This window comes from Stegodyphus dumicola, chromosome X1 (genome assembly GCF_044657685.1).
Source record: "Stegodyphus dumicola isolate Sdum_Otavi_A_Nest chromosome X1, ASM4465768v1".
NCBI lineage: Eukaryota > Metazoa > Arthropoda > Arachnida > Araneae > Eresidae > Stegodyphus > Stegodyphus dumicola.
In genome coordinates, this window is record NC_140780.1 from 75,916,641 (window position 1) to 75,930,752 (window position 14,112).

The window sequence follows — 14,112 nt, forward strand, 5'->3', positions numbered from 1 at the left end:
AGAACATGTTAATGCTTGTATGTTAGCTTTAAATACATTTTGATATATTATACAAATAGTTTTCATTGTGAAATATCAAACATTTTGAGATTAGTAAAAATCATACTTATGCGAGGAAAATTTCTGCTGTAACATTATTATCCATTACATCATAAACTTTAATTTTGAAACGGCCAGAATAATCTTTAAATCGTTAAGCCAATTTAAAGAAGGGAAAGAATCCGAACCGCATCTTGTGGGACATTGGAAACCTTGAATTTTCTTCTTTTGAATCTTGTTACTTCTGTTTAATAGAGCTTCTTAAATCCTTAAAGGAGTAGATTTTGTTTTCAACTATTTGCAACAAAGCTAGGAAACGCTAACTACATTATAAGACCTGATATTAACATCGACAAAACTACAGTAAGTGGACTATACTATGCTTTTACGTGACTCCACATCATACCATTATCCATAACTGGAACGTGCAATATTTTTGTTCCGCCACCACATCAGCCTAGCACCAGTAGTTTGCTGCAAAATAATCTTACCTTCGGAGAGCGTTTCTGCCTCTGGTTGCCATAAAGAGCAGTAATAGCAAATAAGTGCTCCTTCATTTGTTTGACCATGCTGATATAGTCGCAGTTTCATCGTTAAAGATGCTAGTTTGCAGTTGGGAAATCATCCATGAAGCGTTGGCGTAAAGTGCAAAACATAATAAAGGTGAACAGATAAGTTGCCAAAACATTTTTGGGGCATATGAAAGTTTCCAAAAATCTTGATGCAATCTGAGAGTTTAGCATGTCTATTTCCTGTCAACAAAGCTCATGTTCAGTTCTGGTCGATGCTGAGAAATTCTCTCCTGCAGAACAGGTTTTCTTTTCTAGCTCTCGACTCCTGGTGGAATTTTGCAATTTCCTACGACCCTTCTAGCTGTTCACAGCTGAATTTCTATATCCGTTTTCCCTCTTTTTCATTGAGTAAACATTGCTTCTTTAATTTCTTGTGCCGCGTCTAACCTAGTTGAAACATAGATGCTAAAAGCAAATCTTTGGTATTTAAAGCACTTGGTCTTCAGACTGAGCCGTTTCGATGTGAAATAACTGTTATTTATGTTGTATATTGATTTACCTGTATCAGTTCGTTAACTCCCAAAACGATAGCGCAATTTTAAAACATAATAACACATTTTCTCTCATAATGTGCATAAAACTTATGATGGGAAAATTTCTTATTTATTTCTTCTGGTATGGTTCTTGGTATTTTCTTCAGAATGACTTTCCAGGTTTTCTCGCTGCTCATCTCATACGAAGTTGGCTACTTTAAAGTTTTAATTACTTGTTCTACTGTACTGAAATCATTAATGCTCCACATATAAAAATCTTTCTTCATACTTCAGCTTTAAATTCTGTGTAGAATGTCAAATGTATAACTGAGAACAGTAATGTTTATGGAAGGATTTCTCAATTATATCAAAGGAATGCCTTTTGTCTTCATGTTGATCTGTTAATGGAGTATATTTATTCTGCGATTTCTACTGGCTTCGCTTGGGATGGCCTATTTTTTGAAGGAGGATTCTTCAGATATTGTCATTCTTGATTTTTCTGCTTTCGAAGAATTTACATCTGTTCTATTCTGTACATACGTGCAATTTCCCTGTGTTATGTTTGCCAGGCCCAATATTTGGTTATCTTCTAAAGAAGCTGAAATAGTATCTCCCCTTTTAGTTATGTTCTATTAAGTAATCCAATTTAAAGTTCTTTATTGCCTGGCTGCTAGATTATGTTTATTGAATGGATATTGAAATTTCTTTTGTTGGGGTTGGGAACCCTTTCTTCTGCCTCTCCTGTTCTACTGATCTCGCCCCTTCAATATGTGGGCTAAAGGATCCCCCAAACCTTTAACGTTTATTAACCAGTTAACTGATTGACGAATATACTCGTCATGGAGAAGCGGCACGATTTTGTGTATTGACGAGTATACTTGTCATGCGTATATTATGTTGATGAAATGGAAAGATAAAAGGGAGGTTTATTTAGTAAGTACTGTACATAATGACAACGTAATAGAAACAAGAGAATAAAAATAGCAAAGAAACCGGAACTAGTGATTGATTATAATAAAAAAAATGGGTGGAGTGGATACGAGCGATGGAATTATCATAGCGTACTCCACAGCAAGAAAACTACTCAAAGTACTACAAAAAGATTTCCTCATTTCTTAGACATTGTGTCTGAATGCATTCATATTATATAAAAAAATAATGGAACATTGCATATAAACATTTTGCTCAAATTTATTGAAGGCACTTTTGCGACGTATCCAATTGGAAAAAATAGACAAAATCTGCCATTTAGACCTAATATAAGCCAATTAAGCGGGAATCGTGTTTCGGATTATATACCCAGAACATTGAAAAAAAACACTACGTGAAAGTGTTCGCATTTCTACAAACGTAAGATCAGGAAGGAATCGCAATTTAAGTTTATATGTATAATTAAGTTATTGTTTCTAGTTTGATATGTATGTACGTAATATATGCTTATGTTAACCAAATAAGTAAATATTAGTAATAAAATTTTCAGTCTTGTAAAATAAACCCGTCTTGTGCATCAAATATCTTACCAGCGCTAATTACTCTGTGATTGACGAATATACTCGTCATGGTTCGATTCTGGCGACACAAAACGGTGCGCACTCTTAAACGAGAGCGTTAGTTAATTGATTTAAGTTAAAAATCTTTCCGTCTTTTTCTCTTATTACATGGCCCATGGATCTCTACAAACGTTCGCGATTTTTCACGTCGGACAGTTCACTGGAAAACGTTTTCGCTACTCGCATATAATCGCGGATGGGTCAATGTAAGTTCACTTTTAAGGCTTACCCATTTCTTCAGTCTGCCAATTCCGTTCAGGTACAAAGTAATGAAAGGGACGAAACAATGCACATGGTGATTGAAACGGCAGTGTTACTGATGAGACTATTTCAAGTTACTCAGGTCATAACTAAAACAGTTTCTTTAACATCAACAATGTTCTGTACGAATTGGCTGCTAATCCTAGTGTTTGGAGATAAAATTGCAAGCATCTTGTATGTGCACTTCTTTTCATTCTTTACTCAAAATTTCTTTTGTCGTCAGACTATCCAAAGTAATTGCTTTTATACTCATGCTTTACTTTTTATGAAACTACATGAAGTATAGCATGAAAGAATAAAATCTCGAATTGCACAGAATCTGATTTTACAATTTCACATTAAAAGTTGGTAATTTTTACCATTTTTGAAAATTGTTTGTAAAGTACTTTCAGAATCTGTTTACTGAATGACTTGGCAAACTGCTAGTTTATTTAAATGTAAACAGTTTTAAAATGTCCCCTATTCATAAAATTAATAGGGAGGAAGAAATTGCGAACCATACAATACTATTCATCTAGGCCTTCATGACTGAACTTTAACGACATGGTCTTCAGATTGGACTTGAGATAAATTTCATTGGTTCTGAAAACTTGTGCTATTTTATCATATTTAATCTTAAAACATTTATTTAAAAAAACAAGACTTTGTTGTCGAAGGAAAATTCTTCTTTCTTAACCAGCCCTAGAAAACAGAATTGTACTATTCTCTCTATATATTTAGATTAGTGAATATCTGTTTAAAAACTTAGCATTACTTTTTTGCACATTTTGACAACTTCATGCTGAAGAAAAATGCAATCCTAATCTCGGTTTTAACTTTTCAGTGAACTTTAAAAGCTGAAGCTTCCTCTTTCACAATTTTAAGGAATTTCAATGATTTTCAATAAGTACACTGGAATATTTCTTGCACAGAATATCTAGGTAGTTGATTATATAATGTGTTGAATGCAACTAAAAGTATACCGGTTGTCAAACTTCGGGGTATGTAAACATTCAACATTGTGAGGCAACTGCGGAAAACGCAGGGCATTCAAAACTAATGGAACGACCTTGAATGAGTGATAAATGGTGAAACAAATTAATTATGCACCTGTTGGTGTATTATGCCCTCTGGAGTCCTTTCTTATCCCAGTCTTCCCATAGCAAAAAAGTAGGGCATTTTCAGAATAAATATTCAAGGTTGCTTACCGTGCACTGCTATTTTTAATTTTACTTATTTTTGCACCTGTACTTTGTTTTTTGGTGTATTTTGTCTGGATTCCATATTAAGTTTTCTGGCATAGCTTTGTTCCTCAGTTGAAGTCTTTATTTAATGTTTTATTCATAATCTGAAATTTTCTCAAAACATCTATATAACATTACCTAACTCGAAAGGTTCTTTCCTTAACCTATTCAGTTTCCTCGAGAGAAGCTTTAGTCTAGTCTTAATTGTAGCTTAACTTCCATAAAATTCTCTAAATCGGACATGTCTCACTCACCCCGCATATTACCGACTGCATGGAAAACGGCTTCCTGTGCCGAACAGCTTAATTTGTGACTATGCATTCTGGAATAAAAATACATTGCCACCTCCTTAAAGTTCCATTATTTTTTAAACGCATTCTATTTTGGTATTTGTTTATTAAGCTACTGGGAACTTTTGCTGGCACTGTAGTGAAGCGTTTTCAAAAAATGTTGCCATTTCATTTTTCAAACTTGCCAAATACATTTCCAGCATGAGGATCTTTCACATCTCTAAATGAACAACTTTAAGCGTGAGGGCTTCTACATTCTTCACTCTATTTAGTTTTGGCAAAGTAACAAAGCAAAGGCGTTTGCCTTAATTTTTTTTCCTCACTGCCAACTTCTCAAAGGTTTCTTTCAGCTCTGTTTCACAAGGCAAAATGTTCATTTCAAATGTATCAAAATTGTTCGTATGCTCAAGCGTACCTATAACAAGTAGATGGTAGACCAAATAAATACAAATTCCATTCAAGCAAACATATACTCAAAATATTTAGATTACTCTCATTTGACATACGCACAAAATTTAATATTCTAATAGAAAAATTTTCAAAATTAAGCTTTAAACTTGGTATATGCATTTTTAGTTGAGATTTCTAGGTACAACGACTTAAACTGTAGCCATTTTGATGGCGCTTCTCCTTTCCTGTGCATAAATTCATTAGTTTTAGTTTGATCTTACAAATTTAAACTTGGAGGCTACTAACAGCCCTTAAAAAGACATGGCCGGCAATGCCCTGATATCTGCTTTCTAGACCGTGGGCTCCGAGGTGCTTGTGCATCTTTGCTTGGACTTTGTGGTGCTGCTCGCCACCAGGCCTCTTTGTAAGATCAAAGCCCATCGTAAGTCTGATAAGTCCCAGTGTTTTTATCCAGCCACACTTAAGGATTACTGTCTTAATGAATTTATAAGGTCCATCTAGGTAGAACTTTAACTTTGTATCGCAAAGGCAATAGCAACACATTCCCCTACCTATCTTACTGTACTTCTATTCACTAGGTGTAAACGTTTTACGAAGAAACTTTTTTGGATGCTTTTAAACTCGTTTTGCTTAATACCATATGCTGCTACTTTCATCAGATAAAGCAAATCTTTATCAGCTACTGGCAGCTCAAGGTGTTCCTTTCATTAGAATTTCTGAGATGTTCGGTTTAAATGAGTCAACAGACTATGAAACCTTTTCTTTCGCCCTTTTGTTTCCATGCTTTTTTGTGCTACTGTAATATTTCCCATCCTTTAAGTTCGCATGTGCAAATGAAAGTTCATGTTTTTAATTGACTAAATAGAGAACCGATTCAGATTGTTTGGAATTATTCTCGTTATACTGTTCAGATTTTCCTTCCTAGGAGCTTATTTCATCAAGTGTAGCCCAAAGTCATTTTCCTACCACGTTCTTACATTTAAATCTGACCGGCAGCATATCACCAGTTATGTCTTCATAATTTAATCTATAATGGTCATCCGCGTACTCGTCAAATGGTTTGCCATTAGGATCGGAAACCGGTTTATGTTTATAAATTACTTTAGCAAACAAGGACTTCTTTCTAATCCTTTTCCTTCCTATATGAGTTGTCTCTATCATTTCTTCGTCAAACAGATTTAGAATGACTTTTAGAATTCGGCGTCTCAACTGATTCTTCAGAAGCGCTTTCTCTATGCTGTTCTTTACTGCAGCCATCACTTTTAGTTAGTCTGGGCCAATGGTTCCTCATCATAAGGAAACTTAGACATTCTTATTATTGAATGGCATAATAATCATTTAAAAGTTTTTTAATTTTCTTGTCATGTTTTCCAGGGTCAAAATCGCTCAGTATCATTTTCAACAAGGTTCAGTTCGTTTTGTTCAGACCAGATTCTTTCAGCTTCAGAAATTTCTTAGTTCTTTTCTCTTTAAGGGTTTTAATTTCTCTTTTCTGATTTCTCCTTGTCTTTTTTTTCTTTAGTATCTACACATCCGAGAGAATCTTCGATCGTCCTCTGAAGTTTAATGAATTCCGAATCTAGGTCTTAAAATCGAATTATTTTGCTGAATTTAGAAAAATGCTCTGTGCTTGGTATCTGGCTCAAATCTTTAAGAAACTCTTATTTGAATAAGGTTAATCTCCTTCTCGCTGCAAAATTATCTTGATGCACACTGAGCTTTTGAGAACTTAAAGCTTAACCTTAGGCGAGTTTTCCCTTTTAGAATTTGTTGAAGCAATATCCGTTTCAAATGTAAAAAGCTGCTTTTATTTATGCTAGTAAACATTTTAGCTTCAAATGAATGGACTTGCATTTAATCAATGGTAAAGTTTGAGAAATGGTATAATTATAAATGGATAGCGGCTTCAAATTCTATAAAAGTTAAGTCTCTTAAAATTAGAGTATAACTCTAACTGCATTAAAAGTTAACAGAAAAAATAACCTTCGTGCAACAATTTTTTCCTTAATCTCTTGGTGTAACGTGTATACGAGCCAGTTTTCCTTAGAAAGTCCATCCTTCCCCTTAAGCAGATAGCCCTAGTGTGCTTTGCCATAATTAAATACACCACACCTTAATCTCTTGGATTTAAATTCTAAATATACAAAGCATCATTAATAGTGTTTGTTATTCTGCAATAAAAATTATTTAAATCATTAATCATGTGTACAAAAAGTTTAAAATCTAAGATGCTAAATGTATTTTTAAATTTATCAATTACAACCTTAATTGTCACTAACCAAATTTTTAAAACTATACCTTAAGGTTCTCAAGCAAGTAATGCAAGGTAATAAGAGAATGAAAGGTAATTAATGTTTTAAAGATGGTGATTCTGTTTGAGACAACTTATATTTGCTATGTAGTGAGGATTTAATCCTTTCTTTTTCATTAAACAAAATTTAAACATCGGATGCGATACAATAATTTTGCCCCAACATAACAAACTGAAATTGTATTTTAGTACGCGATTAAATATCCCAATATACTGAAACGATAAAGTACCTAAATGTAAACAAATGTATAACAGTGCCAACCTGGGCATGTACCTCAAAAATTGAAGTATGCCTAAAAAAATTGGGAACTTATTTCTTTTAACAATACCACTAATTTGGTTTGTCTACTTTTGGAGGTCTTGACATCAGATTTAAATAGATATTATATGATCCACAGCTTATTATCAGAATTAGTCATGGTGGCAGGGTTTTGCAGCCAGTTACTGTCCACCAAGCACAGAAAGTGATCCAATATTAATTGCATTAGAAGGAATAATAAATGATGCAGGCGATCTTCTAATAGTTATCTGCGGCGACTTTAATTCTAAACATAGTATGTGGGGTCTAGTACCAACAAACCGTCGTGGAATAAGAATGGGAGACTTTCTAGTAACAACTAATCTCTGTTATCGATTAACAAAATAGCCCCTCCGACATTTGTAGGTCCTCTGGGAAATTCATGAATTGACTTAACTCTCTTCAAAGGGCTACAAAGTTTAAAAATGGAAAATTGGGAAGTTGATACGAGAGACGCGTTAAGTGATCATAAAGCGAATTTTGAAATTCGCATGGATATGAGGCTTTCTCAAACTCAATGAGAATTGAAAACTCTCATTGGCTTACATTAAGGCAGGAAATAACAGATCTTTCTTGTTCGGAATTTAATATGAGAATTCTGATGCAGAAATTAATTTTACAATTAAAGAAATTTCAGAAAAATTAAAGATGCTCTTTAAACAACATTTAAGGCGTTTACCATCTAATAAAACACACAACTACAAAAACTTGGTGGAGCCATGCTCTCACACAGGAAAGACAACTAAAGAAATTGCGCAAAAATTATCAAAATGTAAGGAATCAAGAGGAAAGATAAATGTCAAATCTACAATAAAGCAGCGGTGGCTTATAAAAGAAATATATATAATGCCAAATTAGACTTGAAAGAATTATTGGTAGAGTTTAAAACTGAAATCTCTAATACTTACTACGATATATAGTTAATGGCAAAGGATATAAAGCACTTAAACTCTGTAAAATTAAAAGGACAGATGGTAGTTGGAGAAACAGTTGAAGATGCTCTACGCTACATCATTTGTGTTCACTTCCCTCAGGACAACATTGAAGGTGATAAGGAAGAACACAGATCATAAATCGTTCTATGATAACTCCAGACGCAGATGATCTCCCAATAACTACCCAAGAAATAAAAAAATATCATCAAATCTACAAAAAGAGGAAAAGCGCCCTGGTGCGATGAACTTTCCATAGATACTGTAGAGGAAGTCTTTATTGCTAATCCAAATCTAATGACTCGAATTATGAACAGATGTTTAGAAATTGGTTACTTTCCAGAAGAATGGAAGATTGATAATTTAGTCCTTTTTCAAAAAGAAGGGAAAGATGTTACAAATCCCAATACCTACAGACCCATTTGCCTTTTATCGGCTTGGGGGAATATATTAGATAACCTTATTGCATGACGACTAACTCATTTTTTGATTGCAAAGAAAATGCTCAATAGACAACAATATGGTTTCACAACGGGTCTTGGCACAATTGATGCAGTAAATAACCTAGTTAATGAAATTCATAACAATAGAATAAACAATCTTCATACTTGTGTTATTTCTTTAGACGTTGCATCAGTGTTCAACAATCTTTGGTGGCCTGGATTGCTATCAAGGTTAAATGAAGTCAAATGTCCAAGAAATCTTTCGCATAATTCGAAGTTATGTGAGTAACCGGAAAATACAATATAAGAGATGGAGTCAATATCTCTTTTCAGAAAGGGTCACCTCAAGGTTCCAACCTAGGGCCCACTTTATGGAATATTTTGGCCGATACAGCTTTAAATTTAGAATTTGACACAGGCGTAAAAATTCAAGCATATGCTGATTTCTTAGTCATCATTTCTGGTAGCAACAGACTGCAAATTTAAGAAACGGCTCATAAAGCTTTAGAAAAACTTAAGCATTGGAGCAACAAATATCAACTTAATTTTAGTATTGATAAAACCAAATTTTGTTTCCTAAAGGAAGTAAATTACATAGATCGCCTCCACGTATTAATCGGGACTACTTTACCATCTCAAGAAGTTTTACATTAAAATACTTTGGTTTTATTCTTGATCAGAAACTCGCATGGATTCCGCACTTAGTACATTTAAAGTAGAAAACACAATTTAATTCATAAACTAAATCTGATCATTTCTCAAAACTGGAGCAAGAAAAATTACTTAAAATACTTTACCTCAGAGCTATCGAGCGATTAATACTTTATGGGTGTCCCATGTGGTTCACGGGAACCGTACGTCAAAAGCAAAAACTTTCACAAATACAAAGGTCAGTTCTTTTATGTATTACCAAGTGTTATTCAACATCTCTCACATCAGCCCTGCAAGTTCTCTCGGGCCTTATGCCTTTAAACATAAAAGCTGAGATGGAAAGAAAATTCTTTAGACTAATTCATTATAAGGAAAACTTGGAAATAAGCAATATTGTTATATGGTACAATACCTTGGAAGTCCCGTACTTCCACATACACCCTGCTCATCAAGACATAATTAATTCCCTAGCACAAAAATACTCTAACACAGGAAAATATCTAAATCTTTACAGATGGATCTAAGTTTGGTAAACATGTAGGTGCGACTTTCGTTATGTACAACAATGGGCACGAAGTTCATTCAGAAATTTAAATATTAAATGATACGGCCTCAGTCTTTCAGGCAGAGATTCTTGCTTTAAAAAAGCACTCGTCTAGGTAGGTTCCACAATAACTGACAACATTCCTATTCGTATTTTTAGATAGTCGTAGTTCCCTTCAAAGTTTAAATAGTGATAAAATTACGAAAAGCATTCTTAGCCTTAAGGAAATCTAAAAACTTAGATTCCCATTCTCTAGAGCGTAATTGGATTAAAGCTCACATTGGAATTGCAGGGAACGAAAGAGCATATTCCGAGGCAAAAAGAGCAACACAAGATCAGATAGATGGTGAAGTGCCACTTTCAGAGATTTCTGCCAAACGTCAAATCCTGCAAGAATCTTAAAACATGGCAGCAAAATGGGATGAGGACTCTACTGGACGTTCGACTTATGCCTTTTTCTCAAATTTCTCTCTCGTATACAATCAGATCACATTTTCAAGTTTTGACAAATCATGGTAAATTTTTGCAATATATGCGAAGATTTCATGAAAACACAAGATGTGGCTGTGGGACAAGTGGAGAGCTTGCAGGAGCTCTCCATTACATCATGTCTTGTCCAATAACAGCAAAAGAACATCTTTTTCCATCACCATTGCCTTCACTGGAAATATTGGCAAAATGCAATTCTACTCTTAATGCCATGAAGTCAATTATGCAACTTATACATGTAAACGACTAACATTATTGTTTATTGTTAATCCTACAATGTTTGTTATTCTGATTGTTATTTTTCCTTCTATTCACTTCGATGTAATGCTGAATTATTTAGTCACTATAGTGTTTACTTACACCTGCAGCAAATTATATATCTGTTTATAAGTTTATCTGAATTTTTCTATTTTGTTATTATTTTTGTTATTCTTATTTGTTATTATTTTGTTTGTATATATGTTTATTTTAATTTTACTCTGCTTTAATTGTTCATTTGTGTGAAGTGTTTTTTTACTCCTAGTGCTATAAGGATAAATTGATTCAGCCTTCCTTATGCATTCAAATATTAAATTTTAAGAAATCTGCTTATACTTTAACACTTCAAATAATTCGAAATCTTTCCTGAACAGGATTAATCTTCAACGGATTTTTTTGCCTTTAATAGTGATATTGGTTAATATTGCAGAATGCTAGTAATCGTCTTTGATTCGGTTCTCTGCTTCTAAAATGTTGTTGGTTGTTAAAGGGTTCCCCTTGTGTAATAATTGAAGTTCCTTTAAAGCAAAGCTTCAGCCTAGGATCATGCTCTTTCGTCAGCCCTGAAGTGCTGAGGTGTTAAAATAACCTAATTTAGTCTTTTCTTTTTCAGACTCTGACAGCTTCATGGATGAAGACTATTCTAGAGTATATGGCAGAATAAAGACAGCTAGTCCTGCATCTCCTGGAGTTCTTTACGTTGGCGAATGGGAATAAATTTGGAGTTAAGAACTTATCTTACGATAGCCTGAAACAAAGCTGTTTGGAAGTTTCCAAAAAAGGAAAGGCTCTTAATGTGCAATTTTCGAAGAAGGGATTATGCATCAGAATGGACGCCGGTGTTATGAGTTAATCGACGGAGTTTTCATCAAACTGAGCTTAAACTGTCATCCATGACTGATCCTTTTGCACACTGAGTGGCAGCGGAAACTATTATTTTGAAACTTTATGAATTGTAACTTGACATCGAGTCTCTTTAATGAGCTTGCAAACTGTGCCAATAGTTGGTTAATAACTGAATTTTTAATGAGTGGATTTAATTCTGATTGTGTACATAAACGCGTTTGTTATTGTCATGCAAAACATTGGACTGTTATAAACGTTTTTAACGTTTTACGCTTATTTTACTGTTAACATGTTTAATATTAATAAACTTGTTTTAATTTGAGTTTTATTTGTGCAAAAGAAAGGCCATTGCCTTGAGCGTTTAAATATTTCCCACAGTAGAACCATTTAAAGCCATACTGTTAAATTCCCTCTGCCTGAACTTGAAAGCTTAAATATAGATTGGTTTGAAATGCTAAACGAGGCTATGATAAAAATGTTTTGTGAAAATATAAAGTCTCTGCTCAACTTAAAAACAGTTTTTACTTAATTTAGTGAAACATGCTAAAATTCATCCATTTTAGTTTCTATTACTGGCTGTCTGAATGAAATTTCACGTTTACTTACGAAATTCTTCATATTTACGGTCTATCTGTTGGCTGTCTCTTTATTTAGAAGTATCGGAACTGCGCATGAGAACTGTGCTATGAAATGAAATTACATGTAACGTAGCGATTCATTTGTCCTATTCAAAAGAGTTTGAACAGTTCTGTGGTTTTATTGCCTCCATATTTTAAGTTTTCATAAACAACTTTATTGATGCTGAATTTTCAATTATCTTTGTTTTGTGAATGCTAAATCTAATTTTATGCCCAATATTATAAATGCGAAAGCTTGCTCCTCAAGAAAATAAACTTGGAAAAAGCATTCACCATACAAGTTAACTTTCTGAGCAACGTAAACGAATGTTTATGCACGAAAATCAGATCTCGTTTATAAAACAAAGCATTATAGAACTTTACAAGCTCTTTAACAATTTCAAACTCTTAACTGCTATAAAGAAAGGCTTGTTTGGATTTATCTTTTGGTTAACCGCTATCCATCATTTGTCCAAATCCCTCATCTTGCTTAAGGTAGCTGAGGGAACCTAATGTCAAGAAATCGAATGCATGCGTTCATTACTCCATATCGCTAACAATGATCACCAATGCTGCCAAACAACTACTGACCCTAACACTTGAATTAGTGTCAAGGTATTTATTTAATGCTGTCTATGTACAATTCGTACGTAAGTCTGTCATCGATTCAAGCTGTCTATGTACGAACCTCAGCTAAGGATTGGCCAAGAGCCAGACGGCAATTATTAATCCAAATCCAAAAATATTGAAGTTTTAATTTGTTATTTTACATACTACTGCCACAAGTGTTTGTTATATTACATAGTATTGCCACTACTTTGAGGTGGAAAACTCGGTTGATTTCAAAATTCGATGACTTAAATACTCTAAATATACATACGCAAAGACCACGTTTCGGCAAAGACTAAGTTACAGCACACAAATGGAGGTAATGCTCGATTTACGAGTGCCGTTTCAACAGTGTCATCGTAAGTAAGTTACTAACGCAGATCTGGGTTTCTTTATACTACAGATAATAATTGTATAAATTTGTTTTTAATGTAGTTAAGAATGTGGACTTAAGTGACATTTTATAATAATCTTTTTCCTATTAGGAAGTGCACATTTTACGAAATTAACGCGCTTTTCCTTTCAAACAGTTAACATGTATTAAAGCGCAACGTATTAATGATGTCAATCTGGTAAATATTATTCATTTGGATGATTCATTGCAACCGGGAGTAATTTCTTTAACCAGAAAATTCGTTAATTCTGAGTTTTGGTAAAGTATTTTGGCCTTATTTTTAAAGTTTCACATAATGTGATTATAGGAGGAATCTCATGTCACACTGCATTTATACGTGCACAATCTGTTTGTATGCGCTGGAGGCAAATTTAGATTTTTAATGTTTCTGGGGTAACAAAAGCGAGTCGTTTTAATTCGAGGACTTCCTGTAAAATAACTTACTAAAGTCTAATAATGATGCAAATTACGGCAAGCTAAACACAATTGCAATATACATATGCTAGAATACATTTAAACTAAACTCGGTGGTGCAACGGCCCTCCTGGCCCATGGTCTGCAGTGCTGATATCCGCTTTCCTGACCGTGGACCCCAGGGTGCATGAGCATATGGCCTGAATCAACACCCCCTAGAACTAACTGGCTGCCAAGTGGTGCTGCCTGAATAAGTCGTCAGCTTGTCCCAGAACACCTCCCCTCCCCGTGTTTAGTCCCTAAGCAAACTTGCTCATTTTATCCACCCATACAAGGCTGTTATCCTTGCCCAGTCCGGGAGTCAACACCCGGCCTGCCGGAATGTTTTAGTATCTCTCTAAATACCTAATGTTTTGTTTGAATCAGTTAAAAAACCATTGTATGTAGTATAAGAACTAATGAGTAAAGCCCAATTGTACTTAAGTTG

The 14,112-nt window shown here is 34.2% G+C and overlaps 1 protein-coding gene across 2 annotated transcripts in view; it reads left to right on the forward strand.

The window, feature by feature from the left end:
- The window catches only part of LOC118191289 (uncharacterized), a 77,893-nt gene extending 65,980 nt beyond the window's left edge, over positions 1 to 11,913 (forward strand). For both annotated transcript variants that reach the window (XM_035362087.2, XM_035362090.2), the window contains exon 10: positions 11,359 to 11,913. In XM_035362087.2, the coding sequence (XP_035217978.1) occupies positions 11,359 to 11,462 (104 nt within the window). In that variant the 3' untranslated portion in view covers positions 11,463 to 11,913. The remainder of the gene's footprint in view (positions 1 to 11,358) is intronic.
- The last annotated feature ends 2,199 nt before the right edge of the window (positions 11,914 to 14,112 follow it).